General features: G+C 38.6%; 1 protein-coding gene across 1 annotated transcript in view; it reads left to right on the top strand.

The window, feature by feature from the left end:
• The window catches only part of DNAH7 (dynein axonemal heavy chain 7), a 261,928-nt gene that overhangs the window by 141,384 nt on the left and 100,662 nt on the right, over window positions 1-19,882 (top strand). The window contains exons 35-42 of the mRNA XM_040228896.1: window positions 598-822; window positions 4,680-4,877; window positions 7,341-7,496; window positions 8,230-8,398; window positions 10,699-10,825; window positions 12,039-12,258; window positions 15,980-16,852; window positions 18,818-19,047. Of these exons, the coding sequence (XP_040084830.1) occupies window positions 598-822; window positions 4,680-4,877; window positions 7,341-7,496; window positions 8,230-8,398; window positions 10,699-10,825; window positions 12,039-12,258; window positions 15,980-16,852; window positions 18,818-19,047 (2,198 nt within the window). The remainder of the gene's footprint in view (window positions 1-597; window positions 823-4,679; window positions 4,878-7,340; window positions 7,497-8,229; window positions 8,399-10,698; window positions 10,826-12,038; window positions 12,259-15,979; window positions 16,853-18,817; window positions 19,048-19,882) is intronic.

Raw genomic sequence — 19,882 nt, forward strand, 5'->3', positions numbered from 1 at the left:
TAGCTTTGGCATGGAAAAGGAGATTTGATTTTAAAACAAACAAACAGACCCTCTTATTTGAGCGGTGTCTTGTTCTGTTCCCTCTGCCTGAGTCTGATAAGAAAGCTTGCAGGACTGTGGTTCTAATAATACAGTCAATGCTTGGATAATTATTACAACAGGTAAATAAAAGTGTATGAATTTGTTTTGCTTTACAAAACATTGTATCAAAATTTAATAAACATATATTGTGAGTTGATTATTCTTTATTAAAATATGCTTTTACTTTAATAAAAAGTTATCTCAATGTTCTTTTTAATATCAAAGTTCAGCTGTATACTTGAATTAGCACCTGATTTACCAGACTAATCATTCTAAGTTTTTACTATGCCTAGAATTTATGCTTTGCATTATATTGTCTTCTCTGATAGTAAGATTTTATGACATGTAACTTAATAGAAAAAATGAATTATTACAAAATCCCCAGATTACCTACTACCATATATCAATTAATTCATTTCCATTCAAAGATATTAATCTAGGTGATCTGATTTAAGCTTCAAAGATGGATTAAAGTTATTCTTTAATGCATTGTATCTTCTCATCTCTCCAAATCAGGGCATTTTTCTGTTTTCTTTGATCTGGTCTGTCGGTGCTTCTTGTAAAGATGATGATCGGTTGAAATTTAGTAAGATTCTTCGAGAACTAATGGAAGGCCCAATTTCAGATATAACTCGAAATAGATTTAAATTACTGAGTGGAACTGAACAAACATCTTCAAAACGACTAACTGTTCCATTCCCCGAAAAAGGAACAATTTATGATTATCAGTTTATCACTGAGGTAAGAGTCTTGAAGCAAGGTCTGCACCTGTCAGGCAGGCAGGGTTTCCCTGGGATACACATGGCACAAATGGGCTCTGTGGCCACCTCGTCGCCACTGTCTGCCTAAGAGACAGCATGGAGTAGAAGATGGTATGCTGGATGTGAAGCCAGGCGCATCTGGGTCTTTAATCTGGTTTTTAATCTCCCCAAGGCTTGTTTTTCTCATTGATAAAATGGGATAAATAAAAGTGCTGATTGGGCCAGCTGTGCTGTTACATACGATCATACATTAGGACATCCAGTCTAGCAGCAGGTGAGTACTGCTCAAGGACACACCTCTGGGAGGTTCATGGTGCAGGTTAGCGCATCACGGGCTGAGTTCCTACAGGACCGCAGATGGGTTGTTAGGAATTCAGCACTTCCCAAACAGAATGGACAATATGCCCTGGGTGGTGTTTGTTCACTTGTTTGTTTTTGTGTAACCGCTCCCATAAGTACAGTAATTGAGGGCAAAGTTTAGGCATACGTGTTATTTAAATATGGGCTTCCCGGGGTGGCATTAGTGGTAAAGGACCCGCCTGCCAATGTGAATTCTTCCCTCCTGGGTTGGGAAGATCCCCGTAGGAGGGCATGGTAGGCCACTCCAGTATTCTTTCCTGGAGAAATTCATGGACAGAGGAGCCTGCTGGGCTACAGTTCATAAGGTTGCAGAGTCAGACACGACTGAAGTGACTTAGCATGCATGCGTTATTTAAATATATGCAGATTTTAGTGAAATTGGGATCACTCTGTATCCTCACTGGGCAGTTTCATATCCTTCTTCTTCCCTTAATAAAGGGAACAACTCTACCTCACTGATGCTGCTTTAATAAAGCTTATTTTTCTAAAACTCCCTATATTCTACCATTTCAGAGGACCGTGATGGACTCAGTTTCCTAATCTTGCACACTGAAGTGTTTTTGTTGTTTTAGTTTTAGTGCCTTGGTGAGTATTCTTGTATACAAGTCATTGTTTACATATCTGATTCTTTAAGATAGGTTCATCAAATGGGAATTAGCGTATCAATTTAAAAATTTTTACGATTCTTGAGAATCATATTGCTGAACTCACCTCAGAAGACACTTTTCACCCTGCCAACTGCAAGATACCTTTTTATCTTTGCTAATTTTATGATATCCTAAATTTTCAGAGCACTTTGCAGTTTATTAAGTTTTCCCACAATCACTTTTATTTTATTTCCCAGTGGAATGGGAAAGATAGGATTCTTTTCCAGATTTTACCATTGAGGGAATTGAGGCTCAGAGATATTTTGTGGTTTTCCCAGGATTGCACAGTCTATAAATGACTATCTGTTCCAGGTTTTCTGATTCTTAATTTTCCCTTCCCTATAAGGTGGCAAAAGATTCATGTTAGAAAGATTATCAAGAATATCAAAGGAGCATTGTTTCTTCATCAGTTTTAGAAAGTTCTAGTGATTTCTTTGAAATACTGTTTTTAGAGTAATTCAAATTTAGCCTCCTTATATTTTCTACTCTGTGTTCAACACATCCAAATGATACAAAAATGAATAAAGGACAGTACTGTCTTGTGTGAGTTCCTGAATTCTTCAGGAGAATGTCATGTGTCAGTTCAGTTCAGTTGCTCAGTCATGTCTGACTCTTTGTGACCTCCTGAACTGCAGCACGCCAGGCCTCCCTGTCCATCACCAACTCCTGGAGTTCACACAAATCCATGTCCATCCAGTCAGTGATGCCATCCAACCATCTCATCCTCTGTTGTCCCCTTCTCCTCCTGCCCTCAATCTTTCCCAGCCTCAGGGTCTTTTCAAATGAGTCAGCTCTTCACATCAGATGGCCAAAGTATTGGAGTCTCAGCTTCAACATCAATCCTTCCAGTTAACACCTGGACTGATCTTCTTTAGGCTGGACTGGTTGGATCTCCTTGCAGTCCAAGGGACTCAAGAATCTTCTCCAACACCACAGTTCAAAAGCATCAACTCTTTGGCACTCATAGTCCAACTCTCACATCCATACATGATCACTGGAAAAACCATAGCCTTGACTAGACGGACCTTTGTTGACAAAGTAATGTCTCTGCTTTTGAATATGCTATCTAGGTTGGTCGTAACTTTCCTTCCAAGGAGGAAGCATCTTTTAATTTCATGGCTGCAGTCACCATCTGCAGTGATTTTGGAGCCCCCCCAAAAATAAAGTCAGCCACTGTTTCCCTATCTGTTTGCCATGAAGTGATGGGACTGGATGCCATGATCTTCGTTTTCTGAATGTTGAGCTTTAAGCCAACTTTTTCACTCACCTCTTTCACTTTCATCAAGAGGCTCTTTAGTTCTTCTTCACTTTCTGTCATAAGGGTGTTGTCATCTGCACATCTGAGGTTTTTGATATTTTTCCTGAAAATCTTGATTCCAGCTTGTGCTTCCTCCAGCCCAGCATTTCTCATGATGTACTCTGCATATAAGTTAAATAAGCAGGGTGACAATATACAGCCTTGGTGTACTCCTTTTCCTATTTGGAACCAGTCTGTTGTTCCATGTCCAGTTCTAACTGTTGCTTCCTGACCTGCATACAGGTTTCTCAAGAGGCAGGTCAGTTGCTCTGGTATTCCCATCTCTTTCAAAATTTTCCCCAGTTTATTGTGATCCACACAGTCAAAGGCTTTGGCATAGTCAATAAAGCAGAAATAAATGTTTTTCTGGAACTCTCTTGCTTTTTCGATGATCCATACACTAGGACAAAAGAGTTCCATATGTCAAGGTCCAGGGACCTGGGGCATTTTTGGAAACAGTAGACTCATCAGTGAGGCTGGGTTATGGGATACTGGAAGATGTGAAGGAAGATGGGTCTGGATTTTAATATACTTTGAATGACCACGAGCTTATACTGGATTTTGTAAGAATGGAAAGGGCAGTGGTGTTTTTCTAAGGAGAGTTAACATACTTTTGAAATTTTTGTTATAGACACTGCCTTAGCAAATGAAAACTTTAGTTCACAAAGCTAATAGGATGCAAAGATACAGTGTAATGTTACCTCATAATAATAATAATCTCATATTAAGAAATCTTGTCTGTTCTGGATATCTCTTACACATCAACATGAATTTAGCTAATAATATTGAGACATACACTTAAAAATGGTTGAAGGTAAATTTTAGGTGTTTTTTTTCTTTACTACAATTAAAAAAGGAGACATACTACTATAAATAAAATAGATAACTAATAAGGACCTATTATAGCACCGGGAACTTTACTCAGTACTCTAATGCTTGTGTATGGAAAAATAATCTAAAAAAGAGTGGGTCTATGTGTATGTATAACTGATTCACTTTGCTGTACAGCAGATACACAACAGTGTAAACCATGTATGCTCCCATAAAATTTTTTAAAAGAGAAAGAAATCTTGCTTGAAATAATAAGCTGATGTTGCAAGTACCATTACAAAAGTCAAACAAATGCAGCTGATGGTCTGTGTAGAAAAATATTAAGTATCGGTTAACATTTATTGAATAATATTCTTTACTCTTTAACACATTGATTAGATCAGTTTTCTCAATGCTATTAAAGAATCTAATATTTGGCAAAAGTAACTGATCTTTGGGTTGATATAATCAGTGGTTCCAGGACATCAAATTATTACATCATTGCCGTTTCATTTTTATCCATACACAACCCCAATATCTCTTTAATTTAACACCAAATTTAAAAAATTAGAGTGAAGAGTTTTAAAGGATAAAAACAAATGTATACATATCAAGGATTGTTGGTCTTGATCTTTCGTCTTTTCTGCAGGGATGCAGAAGTACAGAGCTTCTGAATGTATTTTAAAACATGACATTCACTATTTGGTTATTTGTTATAAACAGGGAATAGGAAAATGGGAACCATGGGTAAAGAAGTTAGCTGAAGCTCCTCCAATTCCTAAGGATGTGATGTTTAATGAAATCATTGTGCCAACTCTGGACACAATTCGATACTCTGCACTAATGGAATTGTTGACCACCCATCAAAAGCCTTCAATATTTGTAGGACCAACAGGAACGGGAAAGAGTGTTTACATTATTGTAAGTATTCTAGAAATATACATATTAAAATGTGCATAATAGTCCAAAGAATATTATTTCTTAAATGACCTGAACTGGTAGGCAGTGTTTTTAAAATACTTATGTATTTCTACATTTCTATGTTGGAACCATAGAGAATTTTTGAGTAATTATCAAATTATCAAAATTACCAAAACGTCTCTTTCCAAAGAGAATTTATCTTTGAAAATTGATTAAAGATATGCTACTTTATATCACTAAATTATTGTCCATTTAAAAGGTATTTTAATGAAAATAGATTATATAGGACAAAGAATTTTATCTGCCTTAAAAAAAACAGTGTTTTGGTTGATATTAAATTTTCTAAATGATTGAATATGTGAACATTACTGTGCGGTAATAAGACTGATTTTCTTTAATAATTTCTGGGATCATACCCACTGTGTGTTAAGAAAATGTTAGCTGTTATAAAAGATATGCCCCAAATCTCTGTAGCTTTATGAAACCTGAGTTCTCTTGTGTTTAAGGGGTCATACTAATTGAAGACCAGTTCTTGCCTCTACTTTCAGATTTCTGAAAGCAGAAGGCTGGCTGGAACTAAGAGTGAATAGCACCTCCAGCCTTTGGCATGGCAAGTAAGTGCAAGTTTCTCCCGGGTCAGTTGGACAATGTGAAATATAAGTGAACCTGATCATTCCTGGGACTCCATTCCATATAACTGCCCACAGCAGGGAGGGAATGCCACTACTCCTCTACAGTCAGCAAACTGTGCAAAGTGAATGTTCCTTTGGAGTATCTAAGGAACCTTCCCATGTGCTCTTCTCAGAGAGCAGACATTTGGAAGCTGCCCTGGAAGCAGGCAACATAGCCTTAATCAGGAGGAATCACAATGACCCCAACGAATAGGACTCTTGCCTTCTCCCTCCAGCTGTGCTCACTACCCAACTGTGGGACAGGAAGAAGATAGAGGAGGCAGGTGGAGGAGAGGGGAGGACCTGTTAGTGGCCCCTCCCCTGTTGCAGGTTCCCAGTCAATTCTCTTTTCCTCAGTTGTGGTAGTTATAGTTCTTTATTGATTCTATGTTTAATACAGTTCCCCGCCTTTGGGTTATGTAGTCAAATAATTGTTCCGGTATTATTTGTTGAATAATTTCTTCCCCAACAGATTGAAATGTTACTTTCATTGTACTAAATGCTGTATGTTTCAGGGAATATCCAAGAGTGGGGAGGGAAGAAGTTTAGACTAAGATTTTAAATCAAGGTGTTGAGTTGGACTGAATTTTTTAAAAAGTATACAGAAAGCTAAAGGATTTATCTAAGATACTATCAAGAATTAGGAAATGAAGACATGATTCAAGGAGGTGGGTGGGAAAAATAAAGCCTTCTGTCATTTGTACTCCCATCAAATGGCAGTCCAGCTAATAAACTGCCCAGGCCAAAAAAAAAAAAATTACTTTTCACAACATTGGAAACATACTTCGCATATTATTTTATAATCTGCTTTTTTTCTTCTTAATGTACTGTAAATATTTTCCTATTTTATTATTCTTCTACAAGATGATTTGTAGAACACAACATCTTGGTTAAGAATCATTGTAATTGTACCTGCTTTCCAGTTAATTCCATTTTGAAAGTACAAATTATATTATGTAAGCTTCCTAACTTATAGTCAGATAACTTGTAGAAAGATAATAAGCTGTATTACAGAGAACTTTGATCGGCAGAGAGACAAGTGGCAGTCTAAGTTATTGTCTCATTTCTGAGACCTTAAGCCAAGTTTCTTAAGCTCTGAGTCCCTATGATTTTATGATGAGTAGGAGTGTGTACTGGAGAAGGAACTGGCACCTCACTCCAGTACTCTTGCCTGGAAAATCCCATGGATGGAGGAGCCTGGCAGGCTGCAATCCATAGGGTTGCTAAGAGTTGGACATGACTGAGTGACTTCACTTTCACTTTTCACTGTCATGCATTGGAGACGGCAATGGCAACCCACTCCAGTACTCTTGCCTGGAAAATCCCATGGACAGAGGAGCCTGGTAGGCTGCAGTCCATGGGGTCGCTAAGAGTTGGACATGACTGAGCAACTTCACTTTCACTTTTCCCTTTCATGCATTGGAGAAGGAAATGGCAACCCACTCCAGTGTTCTTGCCTGGAGAATCCCAGGGACGGGGGAGCCTGGTGGGCTGCCATCTATGGGGTCGCAGAGTCGGACACAACTGAAGCGACTTAGCAGCAGCAGCAGCAGGAGTGTGTACTCTGCGTGGTGTTTTTGGAAATCAGAAAAGCCATGTGCCCAGAGCCTGGACAGATAGAGATATTCCATTGACTTGGTAACTGTTATGTCTATTGATTCCATCTCTTTTCGCATTATGAAACTTGAAGATTAAATTTGAGTACGTCAACAATGATGATTAGTGGTTATTTTCAAGTGTCAAAACATAATGGCAACTATGGCTTATCTTATTATTTCTTGCTATTATACAGAATTTTCTTTTAAATCAACTTAATAAAGATATCTACAAGCCTCTGCTGATTAACTTCTCAGCACAAACTACAGCAGCTCAAACACAAAATATTATCATGTCAAAACTGGACAAAAGAAGAAAGGGAGTTTTTGGTCCTCCTTTGGGCAAGAAAATGGTAATTGCTCTCTGTTTCTATATATGTAATACAGCACTGTCACTATTTTTGGGCATTGTTCCATTCAGAAAGGAAACCAGATTTACTAGGACTTGACATCTTTTTGTAGTACAGTTTTTATTAATATATCGCAAATGTTGGTTAAGAAGTCTTCTTAAAAGTGTTTTTATATTGTATGTGCATTTGGCAACTTGACATTAAAAACAAGCAGTTGCCTTTTGAATTCAAAGTAGAATATTCACCTGGGAAATTATCTTCCTTCCTAATTCTCTCATTAACATTTTACTCAGCAGTCTTTGCTGCTTGCTCTCTAGGCCTTTAAATAACCAAGCTCTCAACTGACTTTTCTGTGTTCCTCTGCCAAGAATACCCTTCTCAGCCTCACTCTTATCAGTCAGAGTTTATAATCATTTGAAGATCACACGTTTCTCATTTATTTTAATTTATTGAAGTTGTACAAGGAAAAAAGAGAAAGCATAATGAGAAACAAGTTATATGAGAGGATTAATAAGTTCTATACTGTTAACTATAAAGGTGAGTAATAAGACTGTCTCCCTGTTCCTTGGTAACATGGATGCTAAGAGATAGTCCTGATGTGCAAAGAAATCATCACTTCTCACTTATGTACTTTGCAAAAAGGTAATCTTATTCTTTGCCTGAACATTGTTTGCACCATAGGACACTATATTAAGATGCTAATGTTTTCTAATACCTTTTCTCCTTTCATTCTCAGGTTGTCTTTGTAGATGATGTCAATATGCCTGCTCGAGAGGTGTATGGGGCCCAGCCACCCATCGAGTTACTTAGACAGTGGTTAGATCACTGGAATTGGTATGACCTAAAAGACTGTTCTATGATTAAACTAGTGGACATTCAAATTATGTGTGCTATGGGACCTCCAGGTATGTTCTCAGAGTTTGTGATCACTCTGGCTGTATATAAAGAGCAGGAGAAAGAGAAATCCTGTCAGACAACCTGAGTTACAGTGTTTCTATATTTTCTATGTCTCTTTGTTTGTTGTAACCTAACAGAGTGACCGCATTGATCAACACCACACAGTGGACTGCCTTCTTTGTGGTCTGTGCTGTGTGCTGTGTTTAGTTGCTTTGTGTCCGAATCTTTGCTATCCACTGGACTGTAGCCTGCAGGCTCCTGTGTCCATCGAGCTATTCAGGGAAGAACACTGAAGTGGGTTGTCCTTTCCTTCTCCAGGGAAAAGGGTTGTCCTTTCCTTCTCCTGACCCAGGGATCGAACTCATGTCTCCTGCATTGCGGGCAGATTCTGTACCTGCTGAGCCATCAGAAAAGGCCTGTTTGGGGTGATTCTCCCCAAATCATACAGCTCTCCCAAATCCTTTTTCTTCCATGTTATCTTCCATGTTTGCTCCCCATTTCCTCTTCCTGCATTTTGAGTTCTCAGATCCCCTGAGAACCCAGATTCCCCTGCAGAAGCTCATTTTCTTCTGTTTCATTCCTTAAAGTTTCAGCTGTATGAAACATCCCTGCTTTCTCCTATCCCAATCACTTCCCATTTTAGTGAGTCTCTGGATTTAGATGAACTGTTGAGGTAATTTAAGTAGGAAATGACGAAAAGAATGAAGTATTAGATATTCTTTATACTTTTCAAGGGAAGTTTATAAACTCAGCGATCTCTATGTAGGAAAAAAATTTCTTTTATTCTAGAATATCTGAAATAGCTTGATTTAACTAACCGGACATCTTTAACTGTTCTTTTCCTGAACTCAAGCTGTTGTTCTATATTTTTAATAACTTCCTTATTTCAATGTGCCATGTCTTAGGGAATTTCTCCACTATTTGCTTCTGAACCCTTGACCTTTATCTGACCTATAATGGAGACAGTTTGCTCTGAGTCAGTAATTGCTCTCAGCACCCTCTTGGGGCCACTTTGAATGCTATTTCCCCCTTCTTTTTTCTTCTAATTCTATTACTCCTGGGCCCCAGACTTCAGTTCTGCTTTGCCTCTTCCCATCCCCCAGCAGTCATTTGTAGTAAGTGTCTACTTTCCCTGCCTCTTTGGGGACTGGACAGGGGAGCAGACTGAACCCATGAGATACCTTTTCCTCTCGGACCTCATTTTCTATGAAAAGACCACCATTTCTGAGTGTTCTCTGGGAGGAAAGATTGAAGACACAGCTGACTATATGATCTTACACCTTTCCTTCTGTAGCCCTTTCTCCATCTCCTTAAACTTGCCCAGGTAAATCAGTGTTTATTATGAGCTTCTAAATACATAACAATACCTAACTGTTTTGATCTATAATTATAGACTACTAGTTATATGCTTTCACACATTGTTTATGGTTTTAGAATCAGCACAGTATAATGCAGTGATAAAAGCAAAGTACAGATTTACTTGGTTTAAAACAAACGTAAAACCTGAACCTATAGGTTTTTAAGCAAAATATATATTAAAGATATTACGCATTTTTAAAACCACTCTTTGCTGGAGATTTCATGATAGAATCCCTTTAAAGAGACAGTATCCCTTTATTGATACATGTGAGGATGATTATATAAACCAATTTTATAAAATGGTGTTACATTCTAAATCTGTTTTTAAAATTTCGTATTTGAGATCATAATAATTATTTTGTGGAAATTAGATATTCCTCCAATTTTTAAAATTAAAAGCAGCCAGTGAAGTGGCCATGTGAACCACAAAGACTAGTCTTAGGGAAATTTATTTCAAGATGTGAGGGAAGAATGAGGCTGTATGTCAAGGTCATGCTGAATTTCAGCCATGTGAAAACGACCTTAAAGTATGGTCAATCAGAACCATCAGGATTATATTAACATTGCATACAATATTATATTAATATTATGTAGTATTGTCCTAATATTGTATTGTAATGAGAATGTTTGACAGTTTACTGGTTTGGGCTGTGTATGAATCATGGAGAAAGTGGACACTGGGTATTTCAGTCTGCTTGGATTTCCTTTGGTAAATAGACCTGACCAAGATTATATCTGATTGAAGTTATACAGAGCATTTTCAACTAGAAAACAATACTTTGAGGTTGAGGAAAAAACTGTTTTAAGATCAAGGTTATCCAAATAATTGATTACTTCTCTCTGTGTGCCATTTGTCCATCTTTCACACTGTTTTATGCTGTAAAGTGTAGAGAAAATACTCTGTTATATACGAGTAGCATTGTTAAGGATTGTCCTTTTTGATATTTAGGTGGTGGTCGAAATCCAGTAACTCCTCGATACATGCGGCATTTCAATATTATAACAATCAATGAGTTTAGTGATAAATCTATGTTTACAATATTTTCTAGAATCTTAACCTGGCATTTAAAAACCTGGTAAGTAATTGAAAGTGTGTTTGTTTTTTCCTTAGTGGGTATAAAGTCTTTGGGGAACATGTCAGCATAAGTAGTGCTTCTCAAACTTCCACAAAAGCACCTCTAGACAAGGAAGAAGGTAACAGGCAGCAGTTTCTTCCCTCTGCTCCCATCTCCAGGAATGGGAACAGAACACAAAAAGCCTGCAGGAACTCTCTCTTTTTCCTTTATTTGTCTGATGTCTTAGATTTTAACCTAAAAATTCATACACATTTTGCATCGTGTTGTATAATATGTCCGTGTTGGAACAATCAATATTTTGAATTTTTGCCATGTAGTTCAGTTAATGCTGGAAAGATTGCCAGGTTTATCCTGTGACTTTGACACCCTCTAGTAAAACTCTTGAGTTCCCCAGGGGTGTCCATGTCCAGGTTTGAGTGTAGCCTTGGAGCCTGTGCCCTGGGTAAATGTTGCTCCCTAGATCTGGACACTCAACACTTCTCCACAAGATTCTTGGATGTAGGGAGCCAAGTGGCCCTGAGCAGTACAAGTCTTGGCTCCCTGATGTGGACACCATTCTCAGGAAATTGTCATTCCTTGGCTTATGCAATGGTGATGGAGGGGAAAGCTGACTGCTCATCAAGCCAGAAGTGAAATAAAGCCAATTTTTTCAAATGGGTATTCTCTCCCCAGGTTCTTTCTACCTTAATCATTCCTTTGCCCTTTAAAAGAAATCTTGGTTCACTATTTCACTTTGTTTTAACTCTCTTTTTTCTTTTTCCCCTTTCCCTACTTTTTTCTGATTTTTTTTCTCCCTTCCCTTTTGCTGAAACTACCCATTTCACCAGTGTTCTTCAAGGATCCTATCTATATGCAGCTAAGAATGCCAGGTAGTAGAAGAGGTTAGGAAGCATCATCTAGTAGATCCTGGGTTTGAGTTACATAATATGGGTTCCTTGGCTGGCTCTTCTGCCCATTTATTTAAGCAGTTTTAAGCTCATTAAACTGGTCCTGCTTACTCATGGAGTTCCTGTGAACATAAAATATGAATGGAAAGTAGCTTTAAAAGAAGTAAAAATTCTATTATTATTATTATAACAAGAAATGGTAATTTTATAAACTAAATCAATTGATTTAATATAAGAAACTTTCATGTTAGTTGTACTAAATATCACTATGTATCGTAATTCTGTTTGCTAACATTTTCTTTCTTTTCACTTAAAAAAATTTTAAGTTATAAATTTCCAGATGACTTTCTAGATTTGACAACACAAATTGTAAATGGTACAATGACTCTGTATAAAGAAGCAATGAAGAATCTCTTGCCTACTCCAGCTAAATCTCACTACCTGTTCAACCTCCGAGATTTCTCCCGTGTCATTCAGGGGGTATGTTTGTCAAGACCAGAAACAGCAGAGACCAAAGAAGTGATTAAACGTCTTTGGGTTCATGAGGTAAATCTCTGTGCTACTAAACCATGATTATGCAAGAAACAAAGATTTTACCATGCCAAAAACTGGGCGAAGAAATATCCAGCAATTGTTGAAATGCATTCCACTGTTTGGCATTATGAGGGTCAATGGTCATGATAATTTTTAAAAATACTTCACAGTAGCATATTCTATGACACTTAAGAAGCTTTATCTCTGATTTTCAGGACTTTCTATTGATTTATAGGCTGTTTCAAAAGAGCTATCATTTTAAATCTCCTTTAAGTGACTTTAATCCTTTCAGTTTGACTTCAAATAATTTTGAGATGGAAATACTTTTGTTTTTTTTTGTTAGTTCATGAGTGTTAGCAGACTTATTGATAATAGCCAAAAAGTGGAAACAATTCAAATATACATTGGCTGATGAACAGACAAACGAAGGTGGGCTCTGTGTGTATGTGTGTGTGTATGTATACATACACACAATGGAGCTCTTTTCAGCCATAAAAAGAAATAAGGGTACATGTTACAACATGAACAAAACTAGAAAACATTACACTAAGTGAAAGAAGCGAGACACAAAAGGCCAAATACAATATATTATTTTTCCATTTATATGAAATGTCTGGAATAAGCAAATGCATAGTGATAGAAAGGAGATTAATGGCTGCCAGAGGCTGTGGGTACATGGAGTAGGAAGAGTAAGGCGTGACTGCTAATGGGTGTAGGGTTTCTTTGGGGGGTGTTGAAAAAGATCTAGAATTAGATGGTGGTAATGGTTACACAACATTGTGAATATTCTAAAAGCTGTTGAATGATATGCTTTAAAAGTGAATTTTATGATATGTAAATTATACATAATTAAAAGAATTTGTAATCAAGACTTTAAGATAAATAAGTTCCAAGCACAAATGCAGGATATTTTCTTCCCTGCAAAGGTTTAGATTTATAATGTAAACTTTTAAAAACATAAGGGATGGCAATAGAATCAAAGTTCCCTGTGGGGGAGGGAGGAGGGCAGCTATCCACAGAAGTGAGAGTGAGAGAGTCTGCAAAGGTATTGAGAATGTTCTATATCTTGATCTCGGTGGTAGTTATGTGGGTGTATAATGTGTGAACATTCCTGGAGATGTACACTGAAGATTTTTGTACCTTATGGTAAGGAGCTTTTAAAAAAGAAAAAAGAATCTTCCTAGTCATCATCCTCAAAATTTGTAAGTCAACAGTAACAGAATGGGGTCCTAGATGCAGGTATGTTGACTATCTTTGAGAAACACTGTCTTGGGTTCTTGCTTAATTGCAGTTAGATAATATTATACTTGATTCATGCTTAAACACTGATGTCCAATATATGTGGTTGGCTTAATTTAGTTTCCTTTCCTCATTAAAAGAAAGAGGGCTTCAGTGTCTCAAGCTAAGGAAGTGACTATTGTCATATTTTGGGAAACCCAGTTGCCGAGGAGAGAAATAGCTTTTGCACTATTTGGTCAGAATAAGTGGGAAGCTTCTATCATATCATTTATGTAGCCACTGGTGTTATGAAAAGGGATGACACCAGTATGTCAACTGGACAGCAGTGAAAATACGAAAATCATTATTGTTAAACATAATTAGGCTGATTCCAAGGCAGTTTGTAATAATTATTTCCCAGTTCTATAGTGTTTTCATACCTGTTGTCATTTCATTTTTGCCATGCATCTATGAGATTTGTAAGGCAAGTATTACCACTTCTGTTTTATAAGGTGAAAAAGCTGATACATACAGGATTAATGTTAGAAATTTAGCTGACAGAAATCTGCGTAGCTTGTATCATATGAGTATTAGTCTGTTGCTGCTGCTGCTGCTAAGTTGCTTCAGTCGTGTTCGACTCTGTGTGACCCCATAGACGGCAGCCCACCAGGCTCCCCTGGGATTCTCCAGGCAAGAACACTGGAGTGGGTTGCCATTTCCCTCTCCAATGCATGAAAGTGAAAAGTGAAAGGGAAGTCGCTCAGTCGTGTCCGGTCGACCCCATGGACTGCAGCCCACCAGGCTCCTCCATCCATGGGATTTTCCAGGCAAGAGTACTGGAGTGGGGTGCCATTGCCTTCTCTGATTAGTCTGCTAGTGTTGTCATAATAAAAATACCACAGACTATCTTAAACAACAGAATTTTACCTTCCCATACCTCTGGAGGCCAAAAGTACAAAATGAAGATGCTGTCTGTGTGGATTTCTGATGAGGCTGACTTCCTGGCTCACAGAGGGTTTCCTTCTCACGATGTCCTCACAAGCTCTTTCTTCTGTGTTCCCGCCATGAGAGAATGAGGGCTCTGGTGTCCTTTCCTTTTCCTACAAGAACACCAATCCTGTAGGATTAGGGCCCTACCCACATGACCTTTTTAAACTCAATTACCTTCTTAATGCACCTCTCTCCAAATACAGTCACGTTAAGGGATAAGGCTTCAATGTACAGATGTGGGCACAGGGGAAACAATTCTGTCCAAAACAGACGGTAAAGTGAAAGTAAAAGTCTCTCATTTGTGTCTTACTGTTTGAGACCCTATGGACTATATAGTCCATGGAATTCTCCAGGCCAGAATACTGGAGTGGGTAGCCTTCCCCTTCTCCAGGGGATTTTCCCAACCCAGGGATCGAACCCAGGTCTCCCACATTGCAGGGGGATTCTTTACCAGCTGAGCCCCAAGGGAAGCCCAAGAATATTGGAGTGGGTAGCCGGTCCCCTTTCCAGGGGATCTTCCTGACCCAGGAATTGAACCCATGTCTCCTGCATTGCAGACGGATTCTTTACTGACTGAGCTATAGAGATATTCATACCACTCTGAGGAAATATTAATAGTTATGTAGCAAACGATTATTTTATAGTCTCTCAGCATGTGCATGTAAGTGGAGATCTATTTTAGTACATTGTATCTGCAGTTACTTACAACAAAAATAATTAACATGTCCAAAACAAAGTTCCCTCCATCTAAGACATTCTTACATTTTCTATAAAGTATGCTTTTATAAAGACAGTAATATCTATGCTGCTGCTGCTGCTAAGTCGCTTCAGTCGTGTCCGACTCTGTGCGACCCCATAGACGGCAGCCCACCAGGCTCCCCTGTCCCTGGGATTCTCTAGGAAAGAACACTGGAGTGGGTTGCCATTTCCATCTCTAATGCATGAAAGTGAAAAGTGAAAGTGAAGTTGCTCAGTCGTGTCTGACTCTTAGCGACCCCATGAACTGCAGCCTACCAGGCTCCTCCGTCCATGGGATTTTCCAGGCAAGAGTACTGGAGTGGGGTACCATTACCTTCTCTGAATATCTGTAGATTTGCCAATAAATTCAAAATATTATCTGGCTGGGAAAAGGAAACAATCACTGCAAGGGAGTTGCAAAACACTAGACACTGGGGCCCAGTTCTGTTACCTATATCTGTATGACCAGCAAAGGCAGTCACCTACCTTCTCTAGTCTTTTTTCCCCTTCTCTAGTCCTTAGTGCACTTAATACCTCTATAATCTCGTGCAGTCTCCCTAATTTACCTTCATTTATTGGTAACAATGTAACTATGTTTTATTCCAAATATATGATCAAATTTAATATTTAAAATAAATATTATGCCATTCCTTGTTTAGATGTGCTTTTAATAAAACCCATGGAAAATATCTTGAGAGTACTTTTTATATTACTTCAGATTAGCACAGGAATAACACTTTAAAATAGGAAAATCAATTCTTAAAGCTGCTTTTTAATTATTGTACAGGTCCTGAGAGTCTATTATGATCGCCTTCTGGATAATGCAGACAGAAGTTGGCTTATCAGCTTCATTCAAGAAATCTTAAAAACATATATGGAAGAAAATTTTCATGAGCTTTTTCAAAGTTTGGATTTTGATAATGATGGGATAGTGGAAGAAGATGATTTACGCAGCTTAATGTTCTGTGATTTCCACGATCCCAAGAGAGAGGATACCAACTACAGAGAAATTGCAGATGTGGATGCTCTCCGGGTGATAGCAGAAGCTCACCTAGAAGAATACAACAATATGAGCAAAAAAACAATGAACCTTGTCTTGTTCCGGTTTGCCATCGAGCACATCAGCAGAATTTCCAGGATCCTGAAACAGCCTCGCAGCCATGCTCTTCTGGTTGGTGTTGGAGGGAGTGGAAGGCAGTCCGTCACCAGATTAGCTGCCCACATGGCTGATTCTTCAGTCTTCCAGGTTGAAATTGCCAAGGGCTATGGTAACTCTGAGTGGCATGAAGATTTAAAAGTGATCTTAAGAAAATGTGCTGAAGGGGAGATGCAGGGTGTTTTCCTATTTACAGATACTCAGATTAAAAAGGAGTCATTTCTAGAAGATGTCAACAATCTGCTAAATGCTGGGGAGGTTCCAAATCTCTTTGCATTGGATGAGAAACAGGAGATATGTGATAAGATGCGTCAGATAGATCGCCAGCGGGATAAAACCAAACAAACAGACGGAAGCCCCATAGCCCTTTTCAACATGTTTGTTGACCGCTGCCGCAACCAGCTGCATGTTGTCCTTGCCATGAGTCCCATTGGAGATGCATTTCGGATTCGTCTTAGAAAGTTCCCTGCTCTAGTAAACTGCTGTACCATTGACTGGTTTCAGGTATTGTCATGTACATTTTAGATAGACTTCTAGAAATACTGATTCTCCATCATCCGCATAACTTATTTTAGAGTCCACCCCACCCCCTGCAATTGTGGCTCAGCAAAATTTTCTGATCAATAATAATATATTTTTATGAAATAAAAATTCAAAAATTATTATAACAGAAAAACTTTTTATTACTAGTGTATACAGTCACTGACATCAACTTATTGTAGAAAGTTTTAGGATAAAGTTGTGTATCTGACAGGTTCCTGACAGGGAAGAAAGAATACCTGGGAAGGCCTCACTGAGGAAAGTTGAATGAAGGAACTGTTCATGAAGGTGTGGGCAGGATTAAAGGAACTTGAGAGGGATGGTGAGGCAGGAAATGGTAAAGCATAGCAAGAAGATATTACTACAGCTGGGTTTTAAGGGGCATAGGGAGGAAAACGTGTTACCGGAGCTTGAAGCTGTGGAAGTAGGAAAGTCTGACAGGACCAGGAACCCCAAAACTAGAGTTCAGCTTCTGCTAGAAAGCAAGAGGGATAGAAATGCCTCTACCTCTCTCTTCTCCCACCCTCCAGTCTCTTTCCATTAGAAAACCTGGCAGAAAGTCAAAAAGAAGAAACTCCCAGTGACCACTTTTTCTAAAAAATTTCAGTATCAGAAGTACAGAACATACAAGGGCATAGGGTAGGAAGTTTGTGAGCTGTGGCAGAGATCCTGTGAGTGAGATCGAACACATAGGAATTTTTTACCTTGGGGAATGTACATAGCCCCTTTGTCCCTCCAATATCTGCTAAGATTTCATGAAAAAACATATTTATTGAACCCTTGTTTTGTAGCAGATCTTATTCTAAAGCTGGAGATGAGTTAGAAAATGAAATAGACTAGGCTTCTGCTTTTCTTGAGTGTACTTACATACTTGCAAATTAGTGAAAAATAATTCCATCATACAGGGTAGCGTAAATGGAGTAAAAGGTTTTCTGAATCAATGACTTTTAGGAGGAAACATAAAGGACAAAAAGTGCCAGTACTGAGAGGATCTGGTCAGAGACAAGAAATTAGTGAAGACAAGAGCTTCATAGGAAGAACGAATAGGGTGAGAAAAACTCAGGGTGACAAGGGCGTAGTACCTAAGGGGGAAATCATAGAGTTGGGTTGGAAAGGTGGAAAGGGCCAGATCAAATAGAGATTTACAGATTAACTTTGGATTTTGTTTTGAATATGTTGGGAAGTCTTCAAACAATTGTCAATTGAGAGTGTGAAATTAGCTATTAATAATCTGCATTTGATGAGATCACTCTGACAACTCCATAGAGTACACAAGCATGGTGGACAATTAGGACACTGTTGAAATATTCCAGAAAAATGACAACAGAGTTGAACTGCAATGGTGATTATAGGTGTAGAAGGAAAAGAGTTGGAAGCTATTTTAGGGATGGTGCCCATAGAACTGGATTTCGAGATGGATATAGAATTGAGGTGTTTACTAAGTTGGGAAGATTGCAACCATTTAGGGGGAGATGTGGGCCATGATTCAGACTTGTTGAGTTTGAGGCAATTATGGAAGAGATCAAGGAGGTAGCTATTCATCTAATTCTGGAGTTTAGGGTAAAGGATAGTAACATTTACCTCAGAAATCTGGGGAGAATTGAATGAGCTAATAATAGTAAAATGTGCAAAAAGATACGCATTCTATGAATATGGTTCCTTTTTTCTTCCTTGTTCTTGCAGTACTCATGTACAATTTCTCTAACTCCTGAACAAACCAGAAAGAGTTAACAACATTACAGGCATTAGCTACTGGCTCCCTGTCCTAAGCAGTCAAGTACTTGGGGGGAAGTTTATCCTGAGTTTCTGCCCCACCCCGTTCCTCATGCTTTCCCTTGCATTTCCACCATCTGTGAAGGACCTCAGTAGTAGTAACAGACTCCTGTCAGGAACTTCGATGATATGCTAAAGCATTTATCTTACATTCAGTCCTGGCCTGAGGATGCACTACAGGCAGTTGCCTCCCGCTTCCTGGAAGACATTGAAATGTCAGCGGAAATACAAGATGGCTGTATTGAGATGTGTAAAAGCTTCCACACTTCTACTATAGATTTATCGACATCCTTCTATGTTGAACTTCAGAGATACAATTATGTGACACCTACCTCTTATCTTGAATTAATCTCTACCTTCAAACTGTTGTTGGAAAAGAAAAGGAGGTAAAAATGAAATTCTTTATTCCTAAGTAAGCTACGGTGGTTTTAAAACATTTGTGTGGACAAAAATGACATAGCAAAAATGAAGATTTTTATTTCATAGATGTGTATACTGTGAGTTTTGTTGAATCATTTAATGATTTACTGCACAAACATTTTTAGGTGGCAGGGCTTATTCTTTTGTGCACGTGATTGCCTAGCACGTCATAAATATATAATCATATTTAAGGAATGAAGATGTGCCACTCAGAGCTGCAGTAAGGCCCCAGGGTACTTTGACAGTACTATTGGGTAAACATTCAGTTCAGTTCAGTTGCTCAGTCATGTCTGACTCTTTGCGACCCCATGAATCGCAGCACGCCAGGCCTCCCTGTCCATCACCAACTCCCGGAGTTCACTCAGACTCACGTCCATTGAGTCCGTGATGCCATCCAGCCATCTTATCCTCGGTCGTCCCCTTCTTCTCCTGCCCCCAATCCCTCCCAGCATCAGAGTCTTTTTCAGTGAGTCAACTCTTCGCATGAGGTGGCCAAAGTACTAGAGTTTCAGCCTTAGCATCATTCCTTCCAAAGAAATCCCAGGGTTGATCTCCTTCAGAATGGACTGGCTGGATCTCCTTGCAGTCCAAGGGACTCTCAAAAGTCTTCTCCAACACCGCACTTCAAAAGCATCAATTCTTCAGCACTCAGCCTTCTTCACAGTCCAACTCTCACATCCATACATGACCACAGGAAAAACCATAGCCTTGACTAGACGGACCTTAGTCAGCAAAGTAATGTCTCTGCTTTTGAATATGCTATCTAGGTTGGTCATAACTTTTCTTCCAAGGAGTTAGCAT

This window comes from Oryx dammah, unplaced genomic scaffold (assembly GCF_014754425.2).
Source record: "Oryx dammah isolate SB20612 unplaced genomic scaffold, SCBI_Odam_1.1 HiC_scaffold_27, whole genome shotgun sequence".
In the NCBI taxonomy this organism is placed as follows: Eukaryota; Metazoa; Chordata; class Mammalia; order Artiodactyla; family Bovidae; genus Oryx; species Oryx dammah.